At 45.4% G+C, this 24,441-nt stretch overlaps 1 protein-coding gene and 1 long non-coding RNA gene across 6 annotated transcripts; both read left to right on the top strand.

Moving 5' to 3' along the window:
- Nucleotides 1-3: 3 nt before the first annotated feature.
- Nucleotides 4-22,031, top strand: EEF1D (eukaryotic translation elongation factor 1 delta). Of its 5 annotated transcripts, XM_083516714.1 has the most exons (10): nt 89-229; nt 1,699-2,957; nt 4,643-4,766; nt 8,994-9,065; nt 14,510-14,581; nt 16,190-16,289; nt 16,503-16,606; nt 18,254-18,526; nt 19,907-20,101; nt 21,940-22,031. In XM_083516714.1, exons 2-10 carry the CDS (start codon nt 1,699-1,701, stop codon nt 21,976-21,978), a joined length of 2,238 nt encoding a protein of 745 aa, XP_083372840.1. In that variant the 5' UTR covers nt 89-229; the 3' UTR covers nt 21,979-22,031. The 5 variants fall into 5 exon arrangements, with proteins under 5 accessions (XP_083372842.1, XP_083372841.1, XP_083372844.1 ...); XM_083516716.1 differs by lacking the exon at nt 14,510-14,581 and having other exon boundaries at nt 4-1,031; nt 1,272-2,957; XM_083516715.1 differs by lacking the exon at nt 14,510-14,581 and having other exon boundaries at nt 84-229.
- LOC310713252 lies at nt 9,072-14,151 on the top strand. The gene is made up of 2 exons (XR_014529150.1): nt 9,072-12,005; nt 12,849-14,151. It is a non-coding gene; the product is annotated as an uncharacterized lncRNA (long non-coding RNA).
- Nucleotides 22,032-24,441: the final 2,410 nt, after the last annotated feature.

Raw genomic sequence — 24,441 nt, 5'->3', positions numbered from 1 at the left:
AGTCACTACTTTTCATCCCCTGTGATGGCATTGTGATGTCATTGCCGTTCACTAGTCACAATGCCCTAGAGATTTTACACAAAGGAGACTCCCTTGACCAAGTCCATACAGCTCCCAGCTTTTCAACATCTTGATATGAACTTGTTTTCAATGGGGTCAGGGCTGGACTTTTAAGAAGTAAAATTTTCCATTTTTTTTAGAACGAGCATTCCATTTCAAGTCACCAATAGTAAGTAGGGAAATTTAAAAAATGCTTTTCAAGAAATAGAAAGCTCATTTTAAGAATGATCCTAGTTTTGGGGGTGTCCAGTTCTGATGCGTCTTTCAAGTTAATTCACTTATATTTTTTTACACATATACACGTGTACAATAATTACACATTCACAAAATTGTCCACAATGATAGACCCAATATTTAATACTGTACCAAGAGCATAGATTTTAAACCACATGGTAAATTTCAAGAGTTTGGATTTCATTAATAGCATAAATATGGGCACAAATCACACCAATCACAGCTTTGAACCAAACTAAACCTCAGTAGGGCTTTTATGAGATGTAGATTGGATTATGACCATCAGCTGCACACTATGATATTCGAAATTTGAGGTCAGTTGTTCCCTTTGGAGTTGTTGGACAGTTGCTACTGATTCATTTGTTCATATTCTGACATCCTCTTGCAAAAGGAGTATGGAGTCCTAAACAGTGCTCATTTACATTTTGATAACTGATGCTACTTGGATATATAGCAATGTGACTGATAACTTTGGTTTAGATAATAAGTTTTATCATTTGAGCCTCATGAATAAAAGATCATCCACAATGTGTATGTGGTTCCCAGCCTACAAATGAACAGTGAAATAGATTTGCTAATTTTGAGAGACTTGGCCAACATCTGTTGATAGACAGTCTATGAACTTTGAAAAGCCGTTTGTTGGCTCTGGGAGGGCTAATATTGCCTAACCCACAAATTCCAATCCAAAGTACGGCAATTACTTGATCTACTTTGCCTCTGCCATTCTGTGTGATGATGTCCTATGTGGTGGTACCTCGGTTTTTGAACGTAATCCATTCTGGAAGACTGTTCAACTTCCGAAACATTCAAAAGCTGAAGCATGCATTTCCAGAAGCATTTACGTCCAGAAAACTCAATACGGAAGCCGCATGGCATATTCGGCTTCTGAAAAGTGTTCGAAAACCGAAGCAGTTACTTCTGGGTTTTTGGCGTTCGAAAGCTGAAACGTTCGACTTCCAAGACGTTAAAAAACTGAGGTACCACTGTATATTCCAGTGAACATGATGTGCACTGGAAGACAGAGGGTGCAAGCCAGATCATTTCGTTGCTCTTACTGGTTCTGGTCTGCATCCCAAGATACGGAACTAAATTTATGCTGCATCGAATAAATCTACTCCCCCCCCCCCATTGTGTAACAACAAAACAATTTTGGCATATGAAATGCAGTTTGGGGAGGCAGAGCCTTCTAGAGCAGCTTATTTTGAGCAGCTTTGAAAATTGATCAACTCTTGAGTATGACTAGCATTGGATTTTAACTAGGGCTCTGCATATATGTAGGTAGTAGAACCTGAGGTCTTGAAATGAATAGAACCTAACTGCATGCCATTAGTATGTCTTAGGTTTTTTCCCCCCTGCAACTATATTGCTGTGCTTGTTTCTTAATGCTGCCTCCCCGTTTGGAAGATGAGGACAAGGAAGCTGCTTTATCCAGCGGAAAAAGTCTGGGTGGACAAGCACAAGTATGACGAGGCAGAGAGGCTCCACTACGAGAGGGAAGCAACCTTAGCAGCTTCTGCTGCCGGGGCCTGTCAAGAGGTGGTGGCGGTGAACGGCTTCTGCCATGAGGAGGACCCTGTGGAAGAAGAGGTGAAGGGAAACCTGTGGAGGGCAGGAAGCAGGAAGAAGCAAAAGAAAAGGAAGTGCTCCCCCAAACGCAAGCCTTTAGACCCCAAAGTGGACTTTGTCCTGGCCGGGTTACTGGCTGACCGTGTCTGGTTTGACAAACCTCTCTTTGACCGGGCGGAAACAGCTTACAGGAAGAAGCTTGCCGAAATGATGTTGCAGGAGGCTTCTGAGGGCCTCCCGGCCGCTGAGCAGTCTGCGCTGGTGCCCTGGTCAGAGGCAGAGGTCTTCCAAGGTGAGACGAGGCCACAGAGAAATCTGGCCGCCTTGCACTGTGCCCATGGCAGCCTGATGGCCTGCCACCACATCATCCAGGATGTTTGGGTCAACAAGTTCAACTTTGACGACGCTGAGAAACTGTTTGTCGAAAAATCCCAGTTGGTGGCTCTACCACAGACCCTGGACCTCTCACCCACGCCATTGCACGGCAGTAGTGGACTAACACCAGATGAAGGCTATGTGACTGCACTGCCTACTCCTTCAACACCAGCCCAGCCTGCGGATGTCATCGTGGATACCGGTGCGCCCCCAAACCTGCCTGATACTTTGATCCAGCCGGTGAACGGCAAGCCTCAGGTGTCAAGTTTGCAGGCGCTGATCTCGGAGGTGTGGCTGGAAAAGCCTATCTACGATGACGCAGAGAGATGCTTTTACACAAACATGTTTGACGGGCACCCTCCGGGAAAGGTGAGGTTGCAGGAGTGTGGGCGCCCAGAATCTTCCAAGAGGAGCCGGAAGGACAAAAAGGGCCGTAGCACAGGGAAGCAGGCAGCAGCAGGCAAGAGGGGGAACAACATCATCTCTGCAACGGCACCTCCAGATTCTGCACTCTCACCAGCCACCTGGTACTTCATGCACAAGGACAGCGAGTCTGCGTGGCTCAGCAAACCCACCTACGACAGTGCTGAGGCGCAGTACTACATCTCCAAAGCCTCAAAGCTGGCAAGCAAGCAGGAGAGCGCCGGAATGCCCGAAGCGATGTTAGCAAAGCCATCGCAGCCAGCTGCTCTCGCTTCAAGCGCACCAGAGTCTCATGCTAAGTAGGAAACGCTTGTTCTGGGGTAACATTCCCAAACCTAATGGGCCAGGATAGTGTGGAAGAGCTTCTGTATGTAAAACATTGCAATGTGTTGTGTCCCACTGTAGAAAGATGTAAGCAGGCCATAATTGACATCCATGTTAATTGGGCCAGTCCAGGTTAGAAGGAAGAAGGGAATGGTTTTATGATTTGTCCTTCTCAATTGCTGGTAGTACTGCTCTATACTATTTAAGCTTATAAATTATTCCCATTACTTTTGCAGAGCCTGTTAACTTGTTCAGGGGAGGCATCTGAAACAGGATTTACTATCTCTGTATTATTATTACTTTTAGGGAATTAGTACCCTGCTCCTCATGCAAAAACCTCCCAACTAACATGCATCAGAAGAGCAATTTGTTTGATTTTATATACTGTATATATGTAGAGCATTAAGAAGTTCTACATAATTTTATATACACATGTCACATCCATTTCTCATGTGCCCAATTTGTGGGAGCTTTTGTTTTTGTCAGATGTGGAAAAGCTTTTTTAAAAATAGGACCTCCACAGATACTGTATCTGACCCTTTTTGGCTGTGTCAAACACTAGCTGTATATACACTAGCTGGAACTATTCCCTAAAGTGCTTCTTAGCAAAGGATTGTTGTCACTTGAAGGTATGCTGAGTGGTGACTATGGCTTTGGTGGTTTTGGACTGATCTGGAAAGGTTTGGGACGTTTATGTGAATGGAACCAAACAGATACCTCTGAAAGGTGCTTCTTTTTGTTGGCTCTGCTTTTCCCTGCAGTTTAAGGGTTTCTCAATAGCACATTGCAAAATCTGATGTTTCCTGTCAGGTTCTCCCCTTTCCCTCTTCACTTAGAATCTTCTATCCTGTGATCCTTTTCTGTGTCACCCTGCCCGATAGTAACCAGTGAACCTCCCTTAGTTTTGAATTCCACTGCCACATGCAAAATTCTCACCTCTGTTTATGACTGCCCCTATTTCCCACCTAGACACAAATTTAATGTTGTTCTTCTCTTTTGGCCAGTTTACCAAACCACAGTGTTTGGTGGTTTACCAAACCACAGAAGGAAGGCCTCCACAAAGGGGATGGGATGTTTTGCTCTTTAGTAAACTTTGCCTTGGTGCTTGGCTTTGCAGGTCTATGCTGTGTCCATTGGTGGACGTTGGTTAATGTGGCTCCACAACACTCCCTCTTTTTTTGCCCATAAGAGTTGAAGTGCTACTTAAAATCATTTACCTAGAATCATTTTGGTGGCTTATTCAGGTATCCATAGAGCTGGTGTCATAGCTACCCTCCTGTCTGGGCAAAGGAACTCTGCCTAGCCCTCCTAGAAAGGCAATGTCAGGAAAGGGTTGTGTGAACATGAGCATATTGAGAAAAAAATATTCTTAACTGTTGGTTGGACTGTGGATTTTCACGTGTCTTGTCTCAGGGTAGTTGAACTGGTTTTTTAAAGAACGCTTGCTTATCAATGTCAAAAGAACTGAACAGGCAACCAAGTGACTGAGCAGTAGGTTCCTAATTGGTCCCATTTACACAAGCCTTCCCATCTTTTGTAGGGAGGATCAGTGGGATGTGGCCCAGTGGGATGGAAGAGGGAGATGATGTTTGACTAAGCTGGCCCTAACCGTTGACCTGAAATATTTCTAGGTATTTATTTAGTCTCCCCCTCTTTTCAGAAACATGGCCGCCAGCTTCCTCATGCATGAAAAGATCTGGTTTGACAAGTTCAAATACGATGATGCTGAGAAGAGATACTATGAACAGAAGAACGGTCCAGCTGCTAGCCCCTCCTGCCAGCAGGTAAGATGCAAATACTGTCCAGGGGAAACAGGCAGCTTGCATGGCACAATCCTTCTGGAGCAGGTAGCAATATGGTGGGGGCTCTCTGCATACTTGTATGAAGTCATTTCCATTAACAATCTCACCACCTACTGAACACCAGATGAGCTTTGCTAGCCTTTGCCTAGCCTCCTGCTAATCAGATGTCTGTGGGAAGCCTATAAATGGGGCTTGAAGGTAACAGCCACCTCCTGCTAGTTCCTGACCACCACCTAGTAACTGATACATTGCTTGGTACCTGTAGGATCTACGAAACAATACCCTACGTAGATTACCTCTCACATTATTCTTGGAGCACCAGATGTCTTAAAATTCTGTTCCCGCCTATCATCTCCTTGTCAAGTACTGGGCTTTTGCCTTTGGTTGCAGAACAATCACCCTGCTCCCCGCCCCACCCTACTCTATGGTACAAGTGAATCCAAAACATGTTATTTCCCAGTGGGATGCACTGCCTTGAGGTGGCAAGATCTCCTTTCCCTGGTTCATTTCCAGGGAAGAAGAGCTCCTCAGCTACTGTACAGGTGTTGTAGTTTGAGTACTACAAGAGGTAGTGATTGCCAAGCAGGTAATTTCCAGTTTAGCTCCATTCCACATTCATTACCCCTTGCCCCTCGAACCTTGCATTCTTTGCACTTCTAAATGTTTGTCCTTGAGAGTGCTGGCTAGGGTAGAACAGTGTGCATTAAAATAAAATTTTGAGCTATTTGAAAAGGAAAAGGAAGCCATATTAGCCTCATTCGGGTGCAGTGCTAACGTATGACTTAACAATATGAGGCCGCACCATGGTGAGGTTTGGTCTCGCATGTTCTCCTTTTCTCCCCACTTCCTTTGTGTGCAAGGGGAGAAAACTTTACTCTTCCAGTTGTGCTTTGTGACAAAGCACAATTCTCTCCTCCCCCCCCGCCCCCAAATATATGCAACTGGCTTGTCCAAATAGTGGCAAACCAGGGTCTGATTGTGGTTTGATAATCCCAGTTTAACCATCTGTAGTTTGTTACAAAGATAAAACAAATGCTTCAGATTTTCTCCTTTGTAGGTGAAGGGCTGGAAAGGCCTGTTATGACACATTCCCATATTACTAAACCAGGGATGGGGGACATTTTTGGCCTGGTGGCCCAGATCTACAATTCTCTTTTGTGCACCCAGACTAAACAAGACTGAACACTCCGCACATCAGCTGGTGAGAGGGGAATGGAATCTGGCTGTGCCTGTCTGCCCCATACCTGATGTCACATAGGATGTTTGGTGTGGGGCAGGTGAGTGTGATTTCAGGAAAATGATCTTGCAGGCCAGATGGGGAGGCCTGGTGGTCTAGATTTGGCCTGTGGACCAGAGGTTTCCCACTCCCGTGCTAAACCGTGCTTTAGTGTTCCATCTGAATGCAGCCACTGACTGATTTAAGCTGTTTCCCATTAATCCAGGTTACTCTGAAAGGACAGAGTAGGAACAGCATTGCCTCCCTGGCATTGAATAATGGAGATGAGAGGCAGGATTCAGTAGTGTTGATAAGGTTTTCTAGGCTGCAAGAAAACAGCTGTATAGCAGGGAGCAAAGTTTTGTGACTATGAACAGGTTCCATAGAGGTTGCTGTTGACTCTGTTATAGAAGAAGGCTTGTAAGGAAGGGAGAAGGTGCAGGAAATTCTTGCACGTTCTTTCTTACGAATGTTATGAACAGCACTTGTTGGACACCTGCGTACTCCCCTCTTCCTCACAACCTACAGCACTGCTTTTATCTGGAAGCTCATCTAAAACCCACTGTGTCTGTACATGCAAGACATTTCCCCTCTCTTTTCTTGCAATCTTAGAAAAGTTTATATAGGCCTCTCCCTAAGGGTAATAGTCTCCAGATTAGACCAAACCAAAATTAAATTTCTGACTCAGCAGCAGCACAAAGACTTGCCGCGGTGTCAACTGGATTTCTGCAAATTCGTCCAGGTTAGGGTGGAAACACTTAATGTAGTGACTGGGCCCCCACAAATATGTAAAAATGCAAAACTGAAAGATGGTTGAAATCTGCAGGGCTTTTAAAAAATAATTCCCTGGATGGTAGATGCTGCATCTGTTCAGCTACATTTGTGCTGCCTTCAGTAGTTACATTATTGTAGGAACTAGAAATGCTCACCTGTGAGCAATTGTGCACATGGTACAGGCTCTCATAGGGGCAGGCTGTGAGTGAAGCAGAGGGCTCTCTTTTCTATGGTAAGCAGGAGATCAAGTGAAGTTTGCCCCATATCCAGAAGCAGCAGCTTCTAAGTATTCAGTCTCCCAGGGCTTATTCTCCAAGCTGCTTTGTTAAGATAGTAAGGAACTTGAAGCAAATGAGACCGACATTCATTAAGGGGCAATGAAATTGATAAGTGTCTTCTTTAAATAGGCTGACTTTCCTACATCTTGAGAACGTGACAGTGTGATAGCCTATACTTGTAATGTTTAAAAAAGATTTGGCAAAGTAAGTAGAGAACATGACAGTTTAGAAGGATGTTGGCTCTTGCCAAGAAGGATTAGACTGGTGCTTTCCAGGGCCCTGTTTTCTTTTAGGTTTTTTTAACACATCAGGGGCTGCGCAGCAGGGTATGCCACAAGAGAGACTGAAGTGTGCCTTCAGTATTCACCATTCCAAACACGGATTCTTTGACACAGCTTGCACTATCACTAGTCACAGGGGAATCCTAGAACACCCAACGTTGGCCAGAAAGTTCTATCCCATCCCTGAACCCTAAATGGATGGACAGACAGGTGGGTGCAATATGGGAAAACAGCATAGACTTGGCTGTCCCACAGTTCTAAAGAACTGGTTGAGAAACTACACGTCTTCCTGCATTGCAAATAACTTGACAGTTATTTGATTCTGTGATTCTGTTTTTTGGGTATAAGACTGAAGTTTGTGTCCAATTTTTTTTTTAACCTGTGCCACAGGTGTCAAAGGTTTGGGAAAACGCTCATGTAGGATCTGATGCATACTAATCTCAGCTTAGTTTGTGTGGAGGGCTTAAGATGCATGGCCTAGACAGCGTGATTGCCACCATTAGAACAACACAGCTTTCATGAGTTAACAGCAGTTGTTATGCCAGAAGATACAGTCTAGATTAAAGTTAAACCCAGCATCAGGTCAGCACGAGGAAACTTATGTTCAAGGCTCTGATGTGTAGATTAGAGTACCCCACACAGAATTTGGTATCCTGAAAAAATTCACCTAAAAAAGTTTCCAGTCACAATGGTTGAGAGGCGCTTGCTAACACATGACCAGTTGCTGGAGAAAGACTCAGATGAGAGGGACCTGGTTTGCCAGCAGTTGTGGCATCAGTGCTTGGCCCAACTCTGCCCCCCATCTCATGGCTTCCTTATCATGTTATACATCTAGCCCAGGTGTGCTTGCCATCTCCACCATGTTTCCAATTCTGTCACCATCATTCTTGATGTGGTTTGGGAGATGCCAGTTTTTTTGAAAGCCTGGTGCTTAAGAGCAGAATCTTGTTCAAAACCAAGTATATTCAAATTTCATAATCTAGGCCAGTGTTTCTCAAACGTGGGTTTCCAGCAGTTGTTGGACTACAACTCCCGTCAACCCTGACCACTGGTCCTGCAAGCTAGGGATCATGGGAGTTGTAGTCCAACAACAGCTGGAGACCCAAGTTTGAGAAACACTGATCTAGACCAAAGAATGCAAGTCTCAGTTCAGGATATGCAGCTGCCCTGCCTTTGATGTAAGGAATTTATTGTGTCTATAAACCCACTCTATTTGCATAGGGTGGGTAGCAGCAGTATAAAAAGCACTTTTGTCAATTCGAAGTCTGCATGTGCACTTTCTATGGAGAATAGGGTCACTGACCCAGACATGGGTATGGCTGTGTCATGAATAGCTACACCCGCTTCTCTGATGTAAAAGTTGGTGGGAAGTTGGAGCGTCCCGGTGGCTGCTGCCTGGATCCTATCCTGCAGCTTATTCCAGAAGACAGTCTGGATATAGCTGCCGACAACATAGTTGTTTCATTCCATGGATGGATTTTTACTCTCACTAATTTTTTTCAATGGCTGACTGCTCTCGTACACAGTAAAAACACTTTCCCTTCTTTCATGTGATCCACCCTCAGTAATTTCTCCTGTATCTGTTTGTGCCTTTTTAAAAAGAACAAAAAACAAACCAAACAAAAAACCAAACACTTGGTTCTTTCTGCACTGTTTGCAGGAGAACGGAGCCAGCACGATCCTACGCGACATTGCCAGAGCCAGGGAGAATATCCAGAAGTCGCTGGCCGGAGTGAGTACCTGGGCGCTCTCTCACCAGCTGGCTAACTGCATTCATTTTTCCTAGCTATGGCATATCTCACAGATATAACTCCCCCTGCTCCTACTGTGATTGATTCCCCCCCCCCCCGAGCCTGTGTGTGTGTCGCTTTTCTTACCATAAGTCAGAGGAGATGGATGAGGTGGAATGAGCTCTGTCATATCATGGCATCCTATTTGTGACATAATCCTGCTTGCTCTAGCCAGATTGCATCTGCAGACTAACCCAAAGTGGAATTGCGGTGTGGCATTCCATCAGCTCATAATTCAGAACCAGAGCATGCGCTTGGCAGCAGTCATAGGTTTTGCTAGGTTGCCATTTCAGACGGCAGGTTGCAGCCTTGTGATATGTGCTCGTATGTCAGTTCTACTCTAGCTTCTTGACATACATTGGTGGTTGGGAGCTTATAACATGGGGGGTAATTCAAGCATGCACCCCCCCCCCATCTGATCTGGCAAAATAAATTGCATGCAACTTCCTCTGTTTCTGTTCTTTGTGGGCTTAGCAATTGCTTAGCTTCACACTAACGTAGCACTTCAGGGACAGCAGTAGACCTGTCAGCAGGGGCATTTGTGAGCTGAACAGTGAATTTCTTGATCCAGTTTCCGTTAAGATATATACAGAGAGATTGCATTTGCACATTCTGCCTCCGGTGAGCTGGTTTGGCTGTGAATTTTAACTCTGAATGCTGCTGCAGCAACTTAGCCTGGGTTCACCTAAACAAAGGCAGTTGACTTTCTTTATCAATCACATTGCTGTTCCTCCTGGGGAGCTTGGAGTCATTTGCACAGGTTCCCAGGCTATCCAAATTCCTTAGCTTCAGCAATAGAACTGGATCGTATGCAGTTTGGATCAGGAACACAAACTTCAATTTGATGTTTAGTGGGCACGTCCTCTATAGTTTCCCATAAAGAGAATCTTGTTCAGTAAAGCAGGCAAACAATATCCCAGATTCTTCCCCAGGTGATTTTTTTCTAAAGAAAGAAAGTAGCCCTCACCCACATTCTTAGATGCATGCAAAGTAAAGCCTCCATTTCAGCTCCTGAGTGAAAACAGGAGTTGTTTTTAGGAGCGGCTGTTGAACTGAAGTAACTGTCCGTGTTAACTGTGACCTTGGCTATGGAGCATAGCTAGAGTGCATAGTGTAGATTTACAGTTTCCAGAAAATTTGAAGCCATAGTGGGGGGCAGAACTGTGGTTCCTTCCCCTGGAAATTTTTATGCAAAATATGTATAGCATATTAAACCAAAATTTACTTTGCTGCTTTAAGTACATAAAATGCATCATCTATAACTCAGCATAAGAGTTTGCCCCCCAGATTTCCAATCTTTGCTGGGAAAATGAAAAAGCCCTCATAGGTGGGCATAAAAAGCTCCTCTTTCCCCTTGTATATATTTTTCTGAGCCTCGTAGACTCTAGTGCTTCTTAATGCTGCCTTCTGCTTTCAGGCAGTAGTCATTAGGATATGTCTTCTGTTTTATAGCTTGTGTGTCTTAAAAAAGATTAGATTTTTCTGAAGAAGCCAGAAAATCTTATTTGCAGGAGAGGGCATATAGTAAAGCAGTCGTCGGTGGCCCTGTGTGGCATGTGTCTGCTTTCTATTAGCCACAGCAAATGGAGAAAATGAAGCTGTACTGCCTGGGGCTGATGGAAGTTGTAGTCCAAAATAAGTGAATAGCTTCAGCTTGAGAGAGGCTGCAGTAGAGGAGTGAGCTGAAGTGACTCATGAGTGTTAGGTGAGAAGCAGAAGAATGTGGGGTTTGAGGTGCTGCGAGAAGATCCTTCACTTTCAAGGACACACCTTGGGGACTTACAAAAAAGACAAAAGAAATTTGCCTCATCTTCTTGCATTTAGCCGGGAACTTTCATTCATTTGCATGGCTTCCTTTTGAAAACAAAAGGGCATCTTTCTTGCTTGATTTCATGCTTGCATTAACAATTAATCTTGGGTGTGTTAATTTGAGCCAGTGAAGGGTTTTATTTATTGACTGAATTTGCATCCTGCCCTTCCTGCCGAAGGAGCCCAGGGCAGTTTTGACTTTGAATTATGCCTGGATGGCTCTGGATAACACTTGGTTGCTTGGCAAGTAGACGTGCGGCATGAGCAGAATAAAAGACGCAGCACCTCTTTCCATTTTGCATTTGCATGGTCTCTCTGTTTCAAATAACGGCTATTTTTTGCTTTGTTCTGTTCAGCTGCAGCACTTCTTATTTTCTGCATGTGGGGCGTATTAAATGGGTACGTGTCTTAAGTTGATGAACAGGTAGGGGTCCCTCACAGTGGGGTTGATTTGACACTCTTTGACGTCACATGGCTGAAGCAGAGAAGAGAGAACAAAACGTGACTCCCTTGGGCAGGCATAGGCAAACTCGGCCCTACAGATGTTCTGGGACTACAATTCCCATCATCCCTGACCGCTGGTCCTGTTAGCTAGGGATCATGGGAGTTGTGGTCCCAAAACATCTGGCAGGCCGGGTTTGCCTATGCCTGCCCTTGGGCATCTTCTTGCCTGTTTCCATGCCTCTTAAATTCAGCCCCAAACTATGTGTACTGGATTCAGTACTCTTAAAACTTGGATAGTAAGACAGCCTTGTATTTAACAACTTGCCTGGTGCCTATAGGGGGTTAGGAGTCCCACAGAGGTGAGTGAGTAAGCTGGTGCAGAAGGAATGGATCTCTCCATTCTGCTTGGTTTCCATGCCGACTGCAGAAAACAAAGGGGAACTCTCCCCCTTCTCTCTGTCTTCCCTCCACTGGCTTGTTTGGGAGGAGGCAGTATTCATTCTCTCCCCCCTCCCTCTTTCTTCCTTCCTCTAAGCCTGCTAAGGGGCAACCATCCTCTATTTCTGCAGTGATCCACTGCAGCCAGCATGGAGACACAAATTGCTAGTCTCTTAGGCTAATAAAAAAGGGTTCAGGCTAGTTCAGACTCATTTTTATTTGCAATATTTTACTCTGTCTCATCATTGCATAGTGAAACCAGGGCAGGCAACAGTCAAAACGTAAAATTATAAAACAGTTTCCAGTTACAAAGTTAAGAAGCAGGAACAAACAAAGTTAGGAAGCAGCGTGTGGGTCCCCAGATGTTGTTGGACTACAACTCCCATCATCCCTGAGCTCTGGTCTTGCTAGCTAGGGGGTGATGGGAGTTGTAGTTCAACAACATCTGGGGACCCACAGGTTGAGAAAGGCTGGACACACAGTCTTGTCCAGGCACCAGAGGAGTCCCATAAAAGCCTGCTGGCAAGTATGTGTGTTAATCTGGCGGTGAAAGATCTTCAGTAGATCATTTCAGCCCTATTCCCGGGCCTTAACCCGGACAGAAGTGGGTCAAGATAATTGGTCTAGGCAGGGCTATTTTTCTAGAAAAAAAGGGTGCCGGAACTCACCATGGAACACCTCCCTCATTCTCTTAGGATGGCAGTGACGCCCACCGGAGAGATGCTGGAACTAAGCAAGTTCCAACTAGAAAAAAGCCCTGGGTCTAGGAGATAGTTTGGTCTTAATTGCATTTGATAGAATTCAAGATCTGAAACAATTAGTCATTCCTGCTTTTAAAAAAATCATTTGGTAATAGTAGGTCCTTTAGCTCATTAAAAGCTTTTAAAGTTGTGGGGTTCCTATTAAAGCATTTGTTTGGAAGATTTATAAACCACTAAATATTTGTCATTTTTAAAAAGGATTTCCCATCCTGTTTCTTTTGCATTTCCTTGTTAAAAACGTGGAATGGCAGCTTGAACTAATCTCTATTGTAGGCTTTGGAAGCCAGGCCACTACCAAATGCGGAGGGCACCAGGTTGACCAAGGCTGCTCTGTTAAAATTGATCAGTACTGTCAGCTTCTTCAGGGGAAGAGAAGGGGATTTGTGGTTGTGGTTTGTGAGCACAGCGTGGGTGTGTTTTGTGGGTGTGTTTTTCTTCTTTGTTGTGCATTTGATTTCTCTGGCTGCTGTAACACTCTTATTTTTAAAGCAATTTGCCATTCCTCCCCTGCTTAGTAAAGGGAAGGACTGATTATCCTGATGGGCTTCCAGAACTTGTTTTTCCACAACTTGTTCTATGAATTGATTTAATTGTGCTGTCCCAAACGTTCCAGCTACAGGACACCAAGCTTCCTAAGTGGGTTTTTTAGAGCAATAAACAAATTATGGTGACTTGGGCCTAGTGCTAAGTGTAACATGAACTCATTTGGATTAGGAGGGTCGGTTGCAGCATGTTTAAAAATAAAAAAAATAACCAGGCTACAAATGGAGCTGATGATCAATTTATTTTAATAATTCAAGGAATGGCAGATACAAAATGCAGAGCTATGACAGTACTAAGAGATGGAGAGGCAAGTTGCAAGGCAAAACTGGGGGGAGAAAACAACCTGCAACAGAACCACAAATAAAAATTTAATGCCGAAAAGAGAGGACATTTTCATTTGGGGAATAGAAAGCTGCCATATATCAAGTCAGAACATTGTTCCATCCTGACAGCAGCTCTCCAGGATTTCAGATAGGAGACATTCCCAGTCCTATCTGGAGTTGTGAACCTGAAACCCTCTGCATTTAAAGCATGTATTCTACCACTGACCTTTGGCCCTTCACCATTGTCATAATATGCAACATCAGACAAAGGTAGGAGGAGTTGTGGCATACATGGAGATGGTGCCAGTGGTGCAAAATTTAAGAATCCTTCTAGGAATCTATGGTATAAACAGGTTGTGAAAACAGTCGCTTGCAAATGTGACTACATGCTGCTCACCTCAGACTCCAAATCACGTATGAATAAGTTATACAGCATCATTCCCCATAAATAACCTCTGGGGATTTCCCCATCACCATTCCTCCCTCCATCACAAGAATTCTCCACCTACTTCCACTTTCAGTTTCTGGACTAGTTCTCTTACCTCCTGGCTGAGGTTACCTAGGGACTTTTAATGAGGGGCTTAAAATGTATATGGATTGTTTGCACATGTTTGTGTCTGAAATAATCCTGGCTCTTCTGCTAAGCCTAATGGCATTCCAGTTGCCGTGTCTATGGCTAAATTGCAAGTTGCCTTAACTGTTTAGCACAGAACTTTCTCTGCTAAGCTATTTCTGCCATTTCCATGTCGGGACAAGTTGACAGTGTGAGCAGCTTGTTTTGGGTTGGACTGGTAGGATTTGCTATCTCTGGTTAGGCAGACAAGACCAAATCTGTGCCCTGACCCTAGTTGAAAAGAACAGAACTTTGAAGCTTAAACTCATTTTTAAAAATGCGCCCCAGGTTACTGTCATACTCTCAGAATATTGATTTTGCTTAACTTTTCTTACCTAGGCATGTTTTTCTGCATGTGGGTTTGACTGCTCTGCTTAGCTGCCCACATCTGCATGAGTGACCAGAGTAAACCGTGTATTTTTTTTTTTACCATAAAATACTCTTGCCCTTTCCAGCTCAAGACAGTTTTGCAAAACCCCCACGAAGCCCCTCCAGCACGTCGCAAGAAGCAGTCAGGTCGCGCGACTGTAAGTCGCTTTTGGGGGCGGGGGGAGCACAACAACCTGTTTGTTTGTCTGCCAGGGTCAGCCCTTGCTCCTGCGTAAGGCCCTTCCTCTGCCTCTTCCCCATTCTGTCATCGTGCTGCTTTGCAAATTCAGTGCCGTTTAATGGTCTAGTTATACATAGTTTTGCTTGTGGAAAATATCCACACAGTTACGTTCAGTAATCCTTCAGGAATGGCTTCTCAAGTAGGGAAAGAAACCTATATTCTAATTTTTAAATTAAGTCTATCGGTAGTTTTTAAAAACATCTATACTACTTAAGCAGCAGAATAACTGAAAATAGTATTCCGTAACCCATCTTTCTAGAACCCTTAGCTATAAGCTGCCATAGTTGTGATTAGATCCCAGTCATAAGATTCTCTGGTGCAAGGAACTAGCTGAAGCTCTCACAAGGGGCTTGTACAAACCCCCTATGATTTCCGATGCTTGTCTGTTGCTTATTCGATGTTCCAGTTTGCTTTTGAAACTCCCCGTTTCAAACACAGTTTTCCTTGCAGAGTGGAGGACTGCTGTTTAGGACAGGAAAGTGCCTCGCGTCCTTTTAGGCTCACGGCGCCTTGGATCCTGGCCAAGTTCTCTTGAGAAGCACTGGAGCCATCTCTCCCAGTCTTGTTAAAAAAATAAAACTGGTCTCCCATCCCTGAGTAGGATAGGTAGTCACATTATTTGCCTTGCATGATGGTGTGATCTTAAGAACAGAATACTGATCATGTTTGGCCAGGTTACCTCCCCCTTAAAAAGAGGTGCATGTCATACACATATCCCCCCTTTTGAGCCATTCATACACATGCCATGCAAATATTATCGTACAGTGGTGCCTCGCAAGACGAAAAGAATCCGTTCCGCGAGTCTCTTCGTCTTGCGGTTTTTTCGTCTTGCGAAGCAAGCCCATTAGCGGATTAGCACTATTAGCGGGCTTAGCGGATCAGCTGATAAGCGGCTTAGCGGATCAGCTGATAAGCGGCTTAGCGGATCAGCTGATTAGCGGCTTAGCGGATCAGCTGATTAGCGGCTTAGCGGATCAGCTGATAAGCGGCTTAGCGGATCAGCTGATAAGCGGCTTAGCGGATCAGCTGATAAGCGGCTTAGCGGCTTAGGAAAAAAACCCCGCAGGAACTCTCAAGACATTTTCGTCTTGCGAAGCAAGCCCATAGGAAATTCGTTTTGCGAAGCACCTCCAAAACGGAAAACCCTTTCGTCTAGCGGGTTTTCCGTCTTGCGAGGCATTCGTCTTGCGGGGCACCACTGTACTTAAGATATTAGGAGGTACCGCATAGCAGGGACTATTTGACAGCTATGTTTTGTTTTGAATTACCTAAAAGCCCCACAGGAGCACATATTCAGGAGTCGAGGAACTGTGTACACCACAGTTTCCATCATGGGGCTCAGGCCATGTGCTATTTGTCTTGCACCTTCTGTGTGAAAAAGCTTGTCCCTGTTGCTCTCTTCACAGCTTCCCCCATCCATTTCTCTCCTGTCACTATGGCTCTGTTATGATAGAGCGTCTCTCTTGTCTGATGTGTCGGCAACCGACGGCCTCACCCTTCTCCATACTGTCTGTCTCTTTTTCAGAGTGTGAGCAGCACCTCTGCTGCAGGACCGGCTGGGGACCAAAGTGAGCTGGTCACCAGGATCGCGACCCTGGAGGCAGAGAATCAAAACCTTCGTTGTGGTGAGTGGCGAAACCAGATTATGACTTGCAACTGACGTGCCAGTAAAATCTTCACATTCTCTTGTTCAGAAGGAAGAGTCTGTGTGTTTTGACTTCTGTCAGCATTCTGCTGATGCTAATACAGTAACTGGCAAGAAGGAAAGCAAAGTGCTCCATGCGGTCAATTTTGATCCCATTCATTCAGTGTTCTCTACCCTTTCTCCCATTTTCCAGTGGTTACAGACCTTCAGCTTGCCATTTCCAGACTTGAGAACCGCCTGAGTCTTCTGGAAAAATCATCTACCTCTCATCACCCTTCACCGCCACCACCAACACAGGTAAAACCATTTCTAAAGGAACATGCCATCGTATATTTCATCCAGTTGTGGACAGGAACGCTGTGGGGCTTTTGGGGAGTGGCGGCAGTGGGGTTGGGGAAACCTCTGCAGGGTGTTTTTATTTCTGCCCGGACACTGAGGTCCAGCTCCGAGGGCCTTCTGGCAGTTCCCTCGCTGCGAGAAGCCAAGTTACAGGGAACCAGGCTGAGGGCCTTCTCAGTAGTGGCACCCGCCCTGTGGAACGCCCTCCCACCAGATGTCAAAGAGAAAAATAACTACCAAACTTTTAGAAGACATCTGAAGGCAGCCCTGTTTAGGGAAGCTTTTAATGTTTAATAGATTATTGTATTTTAGTATTTTGTTGGAAGCCACCCAGAGTGGCTGGGGAAACCCAGCCAGATGGGCAGGGTATAAATAATAAATTATTATTATTATTATTATTATTATTATTATTATTATTATTATTATTATGCCCATGGAGAAGTACATAGTCTCAGCCAGACCTTTGTGTGGTAAGAAGGTGGAACAAGTTCCTTATCTATGGGGTAATGTCATTTGTTTGTTATTGGAGAGCTTTGTTGCAGGAGGGAATTGGCAACGGTGGGCACTTCATCTTCAGCTGTTAACATCCTTCTCATTAAGGAGTGCCAGGATTTCCCAGAAAATGTGTTTTACTCTGAAAACTATTCCCTTAATCTGTGTGTGGGAGTGACCAAGTAAAAACATTACCTCTTGCACTGGCCTGGGCTGTGATAAGTTTCTGTCTACATTAGAAGATCCCTGTTGAGTTATCCCAAGGACCCATTTAGTTCAGCAACCTGTTTTCATGGTTGCCAGCCAGGTGCCCATGGGAAACTCCCACGCAGGATCAGAGCACAACAGCACTCTGGGATGGAAAGTCCAAATGACAGCCATCTCCCCGTAATTGTCACGAATCACAATCCATTTTGGTGTTTCTACGCATCTTCATACGTTTCCGAGCACAATTCAAAGTGTTGGTGCTGACCTTTAAAGCCCTAAACAGCCTCAAAGGCCCAGTATACCTGAAGGAGCGACTCCACCCCCATTGTTCAGCCCAGACACTGAGGTCCAGCTCCAAGGGCCTTCTGGCGGTTCCCTCCCTGCGAGAAGCCAAGTTACAGGGAACCAGGCTGAGGGCCTTCTCAGTAGTGGCACCCGCCCTGTGGAACGCCCTCCCACCAGATGTCAAAGAGAACAACAACTACCTGACTTTTAGAAGACATCTGAAGGCAGCCCTGTTTAGGGAAGTTTTCAATGTTTAATAGACTATTGTATTTTAATATTCTGTTGAAAGCCACCCAGAGTGGCTGGGGAGGCCCACCCAGATGGGCGGGGTATAAATAATATATTATTATTATTATTATTATTATTATTATTATTATTATTATTATTATTATTTCTATTCATTTCAATGGGGCTCCCTCAGGGTAACATGATGGATTGTGCCCCATGGGTCAAATTTGTGCTTGCTTATTAGCTGGCACCGAAAACCCACCCTCTCACACGTCTCCCCTTCTTTTGCCTGTGACCAGAGTTCCCCTGCTCCTAGCGATTACCTCCCCTCCCTTTAGGCATTTGCTTTTCGCTTTCCCTTGATGCAAGATTTATTTTGGTGTCTCCCTGAAGCATGTCACTCCCATGAAGAAGGTGGAGCCGCTGACCCATTTATCAAGGAAAGTTGAGCTGCCTTCTGCTTCGTCTACAAGGAAAGCAGAGACCTCCGCAGCAGCGGCTGTAGATGAGGACGATGACGACATCGACCTGTTTGGTAGTGACGAGGAGGAGGAAGACCAGGAAGCTGCCAGAGTTCGGGAAGAGCGGCTCAAGCAGTATGCAGAGAAGAAGTCTAAGAAACCTGGCCTGATTGCCAAGTCTTCCATCCTCTTGGATGTCAAGCCAGTAAGCTCCTTTTTTTACCCTTTTCCAGTGAGTCAGTATCATGGGGATAACTTCAGGTGCTCCACTCAACTGGTAAAGTGTATCTTGTGTGAATTGGGTGTTCATAAAGAACTCTCCACCTTAGCCCTGAAGCTCTGAGTGTGTTGTCTCTGCCCTTTTCTTTTCTTCTCTGTCTCTCACCCTGTCTCTGCAGTCTTCTGGGGTGCTGGAACAAATATGAGGAGAGCTATGAGCATTCCATGTTCTCAGCACATGATTGTAGATGCAGAGCTGAGTGTCCTGAAGTTTGGACGAAACAAATACAGAACTCTCAAGGCTGATGTAGCGCTGCCTTGGAGTACTAGGCTGTGGCTAATGGGCATTGCTTAATAGGGTTCCTAGTGTTTGCTGGTTTGGGCTTCCTGACTAACTCCAAATTTGGCATCCTCTAAGACTTTTCTTAGAACGCGGGTGGTGCTGTGGGTTAAACTACAGAGCCTAGGACTTGCCGATCAGAAGGTCGGTGGTTCGAATCCCCGCGACAGGGTGAGCTCCCGTTGCTCGGTCCCTGCTCCTGCCAACCTAGCAGTTCAAAAGCACGTCAAAGTGCAAGTAGATAAATAGGTACCGCTCCGGTGGGAAGGTAAACGGCGTTTCCGTGCGCTGCTCTGGTTCACCAGAAGCGGCTTAGTCATGCTGGCCACATGACCCGGAAGCTGTACGCTGGCTCCCAAAGCCAATAAAGCGAGATGAGCTCCGCAACCCCAGAGTCAGTCAGGACTGGACCTAATGGTCAGGGGTCCCTTTACCTTACCTCCACAAGGCAGAGATGTGTTCTACGTTATAGAAGGTACCAACTCAAGAGGTCATCTTCTTGCTGTAGCATAACGTATTGAAATGTAATTATCTAATAATTTTTGCACTGCAAACCTCCCAAGTGAACCTTGCAGCCCAATCATCACTGTACTCCATTGAATTTAAATTGGGCTGGAACTTGATTGTACAAGTTTAGGGAAGCTTTTAATGTTTAATAGACCACTGTATTTTAATATTTTGTTGGAAGCAGCCCAGAGTGGCTGGGGAAATCCAGCTTTGGGGATATGTTACATTTGGCAAAAAAAGAGCTCGGTGGAGTAGCTTGAAGACAGGTGAAAGGGAAGATCTAAAGTTTCATAAAATTGCTAACTAGATGTTATTTCTCACCAATGCTGGTAAGCTAATTGACAGTTATGTATGGCTTCTCCATTTCACATATTTACTTTTGGATAATCTCTGGGAAGTCTTTTATTCCTGCAAGCAACCTTGCACTGCCTTGTGTCAACTGTAATCCCTTGGCTCCTGCATTTTCCTTACTGATTGTGTTGCTAACTCCCATTTCCCCCTCTCCTTTCCCTCCTTCAGTGGGACGATGAGACGGACATGGCCAAGATGGAGGAATGTGTCAGATCTGTCCAGATGGATGGTCTGGTTTGGGGAGCCTCCAAACTGGTCCCAGTGGGTTATGGCATCAATAAACTCCAGATCCAGTGTGTGGTGGAAGATGACAAAGTTGGGACAGATATACTGGAGGAGGAGATCACCAAATTTGAAGATTACGTAAGTTCCTACGGAGGGCTATTTCTCTGGCCCAGTTTCCCAGCCCACGGTGATGTAATTCTGTACTGAAGAGATGGATGGCCATTTGTCATGGATGCTTTAGCTGAGATTCCTGCAATACGGGGGGGGGGGGAGTGGACTACTAGAGCCCTTGGGGTCCCTTCCAGTTCTATGATTCTTTGTCCAAGTTGTGCAAGTCTCTTAACAAGATCATATTGACCATATTGGAGTTGATCCAAAACAATTGGGGAAGAGGTGGAATTTCATGAAGATTCCAAGCTATTTGCGGGGGGGAGAGGGCTTTGGGGCTTTTGCTTTTTTTCCCCAGGGAGGGTGCTACAGAGAGAAACACACACTGTCCTGGCATCCTGTTAATTCCCACTCCCAGATGCCTTGAGTAACTAGGAATAATGCAGGCCCTTGATTAGGACTACATTAGCAAGAAGCTAGTGCAAAAAATTAGGCTTCTGGCAAGAACTTTTGAGTCTCCTGAAAAGCCCATCTTTGTGCTCAAACTTTTAGAACATTCAGTTCAGTTCCAGACTTTAAAAGCTTGTGTTGATGCTGTTGGCAGTGCCAGAGGCTTATATTTGTGCATTGAGCTTAGGCCTTGCTGGTGTGTTCTCAGCTCTTACAGTGGTGCCCCGCAAGACGAATGCCTCGCAAGACAGAAAACTCGCAAGACGAAAGAGTTTTCCGTTTTGGAGGTGCTTCGCAAAACGAATTTCCTATGGGCTTGCTTTGCAAGACGACAATGTCTTGCGAGTTCCTGCTGGTTTTTTCCCCTCCCCCCCTTTTTCTAAGCCGCTAAGCAGCTTATCAGCTGATCCGATCAGCAGATAAGCCGCTAATAGCGCTAATCCGCTAATCCGTCAATGGGCTTGCTTCGCAAGACGAAAAAACCGCTAGACGAAGAGAATCACAGAACGGATTCTTTTTGTCTTGCGAGGCACCACTGTATACCGTCTACTGCTTGCTTCCTCCCAGGAGCAACTCTGCCATGTTCACTTTGCCAACCTGGTATATACCCTTCATATGTTTTGGATTGATGGTGGCTGTGATCCAAAACATCTGGAGGGGACCATGTGTTGGTGAAAGTAGTATTGGTAATTGAGCATTTGCCTGCTAAGAGGTTATTGTCTTGTGCTCTCAAGGGTTTATGTACAACAGGCATGCATCCCTGTGGCTTTTTAACCTTAACCTTAAAAACGCTGATGCAAAGCGTTTGACTAAGGCCTAGTGTAGTCACATTAGTAGAACTTGTACAAAACGTTTCGCAGAAATTAGATAGACAGATTCATTGGATTTGGATTTGATATCCCGCTTTATCACTACCCGAAGGAGTCTCAAAGTGGCTCACAATCTCTTTTCCCTTCCTCCCCCACAACAAACACTCTGAGGTGAGTGGGGCTGAGAGACTTCAAAGAAGTGTGACTAGCCCAAGGTCACCCAGCAGCTGCATGTGGAGGAGCGGAGACGCGAACCCGGTTCCCCAGATTACGAGACTACCGCTCTGAACCACCACACCACACTGGCTCTCATTCTGTGTAGCTGCTTATGTACCAGGATGCGATCTGCACAGGTCACTGAAGCTGAGTCCCTCTTAAACCAGCAGCTGTGCTTGAGAGTCCCATTATGTTTCCAAGCCTTCAACACACATCACACCTCCTTCTTAGTTATCATGAGGGTTAGGGTTTTCAAACGATGCCTGGATCAGATTGCAGAGTCTGTGGTTTGCGCACACAGCCCCTTCGCTTAGGCCAGTCTTGGGATTTATTTTTTTGGCCTGACAATGCAAAAACTCTTCTCACTTCGTTTTTCTCCCTTTTGCCTTCCAGGTGCAGAGTGTTGACATAGCTGCTTTCAACAAGATCTAACGGCAAACCTTTACACTTTCTAAAGCTAATAAAAGGTCGAGAGTTGGAGAGCAGTGCTGTGTGACGGCATCTTTCTTTTCTGTTGTAGGAGTTGCTGCTGATCAGAGGGCCTTTTTCAGCTCTCCTCCTCCAGGGTGCCTCTCTTGTTTTGGAGGTGGTTGAACTTAAATGTGCACTGCCTGGAGAGAAAGGCGCTGGTCCTGTTATGTTTCTTGTGCAAATAAAGTTCATTTCAGATGACCCTGTACTGAAGATGTTCCTGCAGCATTGTCCATGCACGCCTCCCCGGCCACATGGACAATAGCTGGGTAACGTAGGGGTGGTTTGAATTCTCTTGTTATAGAGGACACAGTTCTTTTGCTTCCGGATATAATGGAAATTTGTGGATTTAGTGTGTGTGAGTGCAACCACACACACACACAAAATTAAATGCACAGAATAGGATGGGAGGTACCTGACAGCAGTGGTACATGTGAAAAGGATTTTGGAAATGGTAATAAGTTGCATACTGAACATAAGTCTGCAGTTTGTGACTGCAAAAAATATATATAGTTCCAGGCTCTGCATTTTAAGAGGGATATAGACAAATTGGAGCCATTTCTCGGGGGTTGCTATGACAGTGGTCAGTGGGAGGGAAAATGAAACCTACAAGGTTGAAGGAAGTGTTATCCAATATTAATGGGAAAGGTTCGGGCCTTAGGTCAGGCATCCCCAAACTCGACCCTCCAGCTGTTTTGGGACTACAATTCCCATCATCCCTGACCACTGGTCCTGTTAGCTAGGGATGATGGGAGTTGTAGTCCCAAAACATCTGGAGGGCGAGTTTGCCTATGCCTGCCTTAGGTATAAACATTGGTTAGTTCTTGAGCGAGAAGGAACATAAGTGCAAGGAGACAGTCCAGAAGGGGGAGATCCTCCGTATGAGGTTAACAGTTGCACAAAATCCTCCTTAGGGTGGAGTTGAAACTGGAAAGGGAATGTTGGTCTGCACGTCAAGGTAGCTCCCATGCTTCTCTACTGATTGGGAGAACTTGGCTTGGGCTGTAGGTCCAGTTTACATGTCAGGCTAACATAGATGTCAGCACAACCTGCCCAAGAGGGGATGAGCAAAGTAACCCCACCGACCTCTTCTAATGCAGGCAGTGGAAGAGCTGCAATGTCTTGGTTTCACAGTCCTGGCTGCTTGAACCAGGTATGATGGGCATCTTCAGATATCTAAAGGGCTGTTATATGGAGGGTGGAGCGAGCTTTTTTTCTCCTGCTCCGGAAGGTAGGCCTCGATCCAGTGGATTAAGTTACGAGAAAGGAGATTCCAACCCAACCATAGGGCAGAACTTTCTGACAGTAAGAGCATTTCGACAGTGGAACAGATCTCATGAAATGGGGTGGACTCTCCTCCTTTGGACGTTTTCTAGCAGAAGTTGGATAGACATCTGTCATGAATTCTTTAGTTGAGATTCCTGTATTGTAGGAGGTTGAACTAAATGACACCCCCCCCGGGTCCCTTACAACTCTGTTTCTGTGACTTCGAAGAACTCTGAGCAGTTTCAAAACAAGCCAGCTTCAAACCAGGGGAGGGCACCGTTATGGAATCTGCCCCATACCCCTACCCTAAATTTCATGTTGCAATAGGCTAGTTTGCATTAAGGCATTGTGTGCTCTGCTGCCTTATTGGGGTGTTGGAGGGGAAGGCTTGCTCTTGTAAGGACTAAGCATGCATCCAAGGAAATGGGGGCAAGTGGCAGGCCCCCAGCTGGCTCCAGCCTTCTGGTCGGTGTGCTGAGCAAACTCCGGTCCTTGGTGCAGCATAAATCTGTGACACAGGCTTTAGAAGACACTGCACGCTATTCAGCAAAGAGAACGCGCAAACAGAAGTGGCACGAGAGACTGAGCAGGTTTATCCAGCGTAGATCAGGACAAAAGGAAACATGTCTGATCTCCTTTGTGTCCAAAGCAAACAGCATAAGCAAAAGCTATACACACAACAGAAGTTCCCAGCAAGCTGTGCTGGAATGTAAACAGACGTGACATGCAACAATTCCACATGCCTGTTCTTTATGGTGGAACGGAATTCTCAACAAGGACATGTCCCGCTTCTGCAAAGAACTTGTCTCATCAGCACACTTCGGGATGGGCATTGCATGGGATCAGATATGTGGTGCATTAATGTCTGCAGAGTCAGCTCTACATGAATAGATTAATGATGTCTGGGAACCAAGGAAGCAGCTGGCATCTGCTTATATATCCCATCAACAAATCCTTCTGGGGTTGCTGTAGAGAAGCTTCTAAACAGCCTTTGCTTTGAAACCTTCCAAGCTGCTGCTGTGTTTGGCCTGGTGAGACCCTACTGAACAGGGGCTGTAAGGCCAGACAGAATCATAGAATCATAGAGTTGGAAGAGACCACAAGGGCCACAGGTTTTGCGTGTTCTTAAGATGGTAATAATCCCACTAATGAAACAGC

Source organism: Podarcis liolepis, assembly GCF_965112155.1.
Source record: "Podarcis liolepis genome assembly, chromosome: 8".
Lineage (NCBI taxonomy): Eukaryota > Metazoa > Chordata > Lepidosauria > Squamata > Lacertidae > Podarcis > Podarcis liolepis.
Note: the sequence above shows the minus strand (reverse complement) of the source record. Positions and strands in the feature narration are given on the sequence as shown.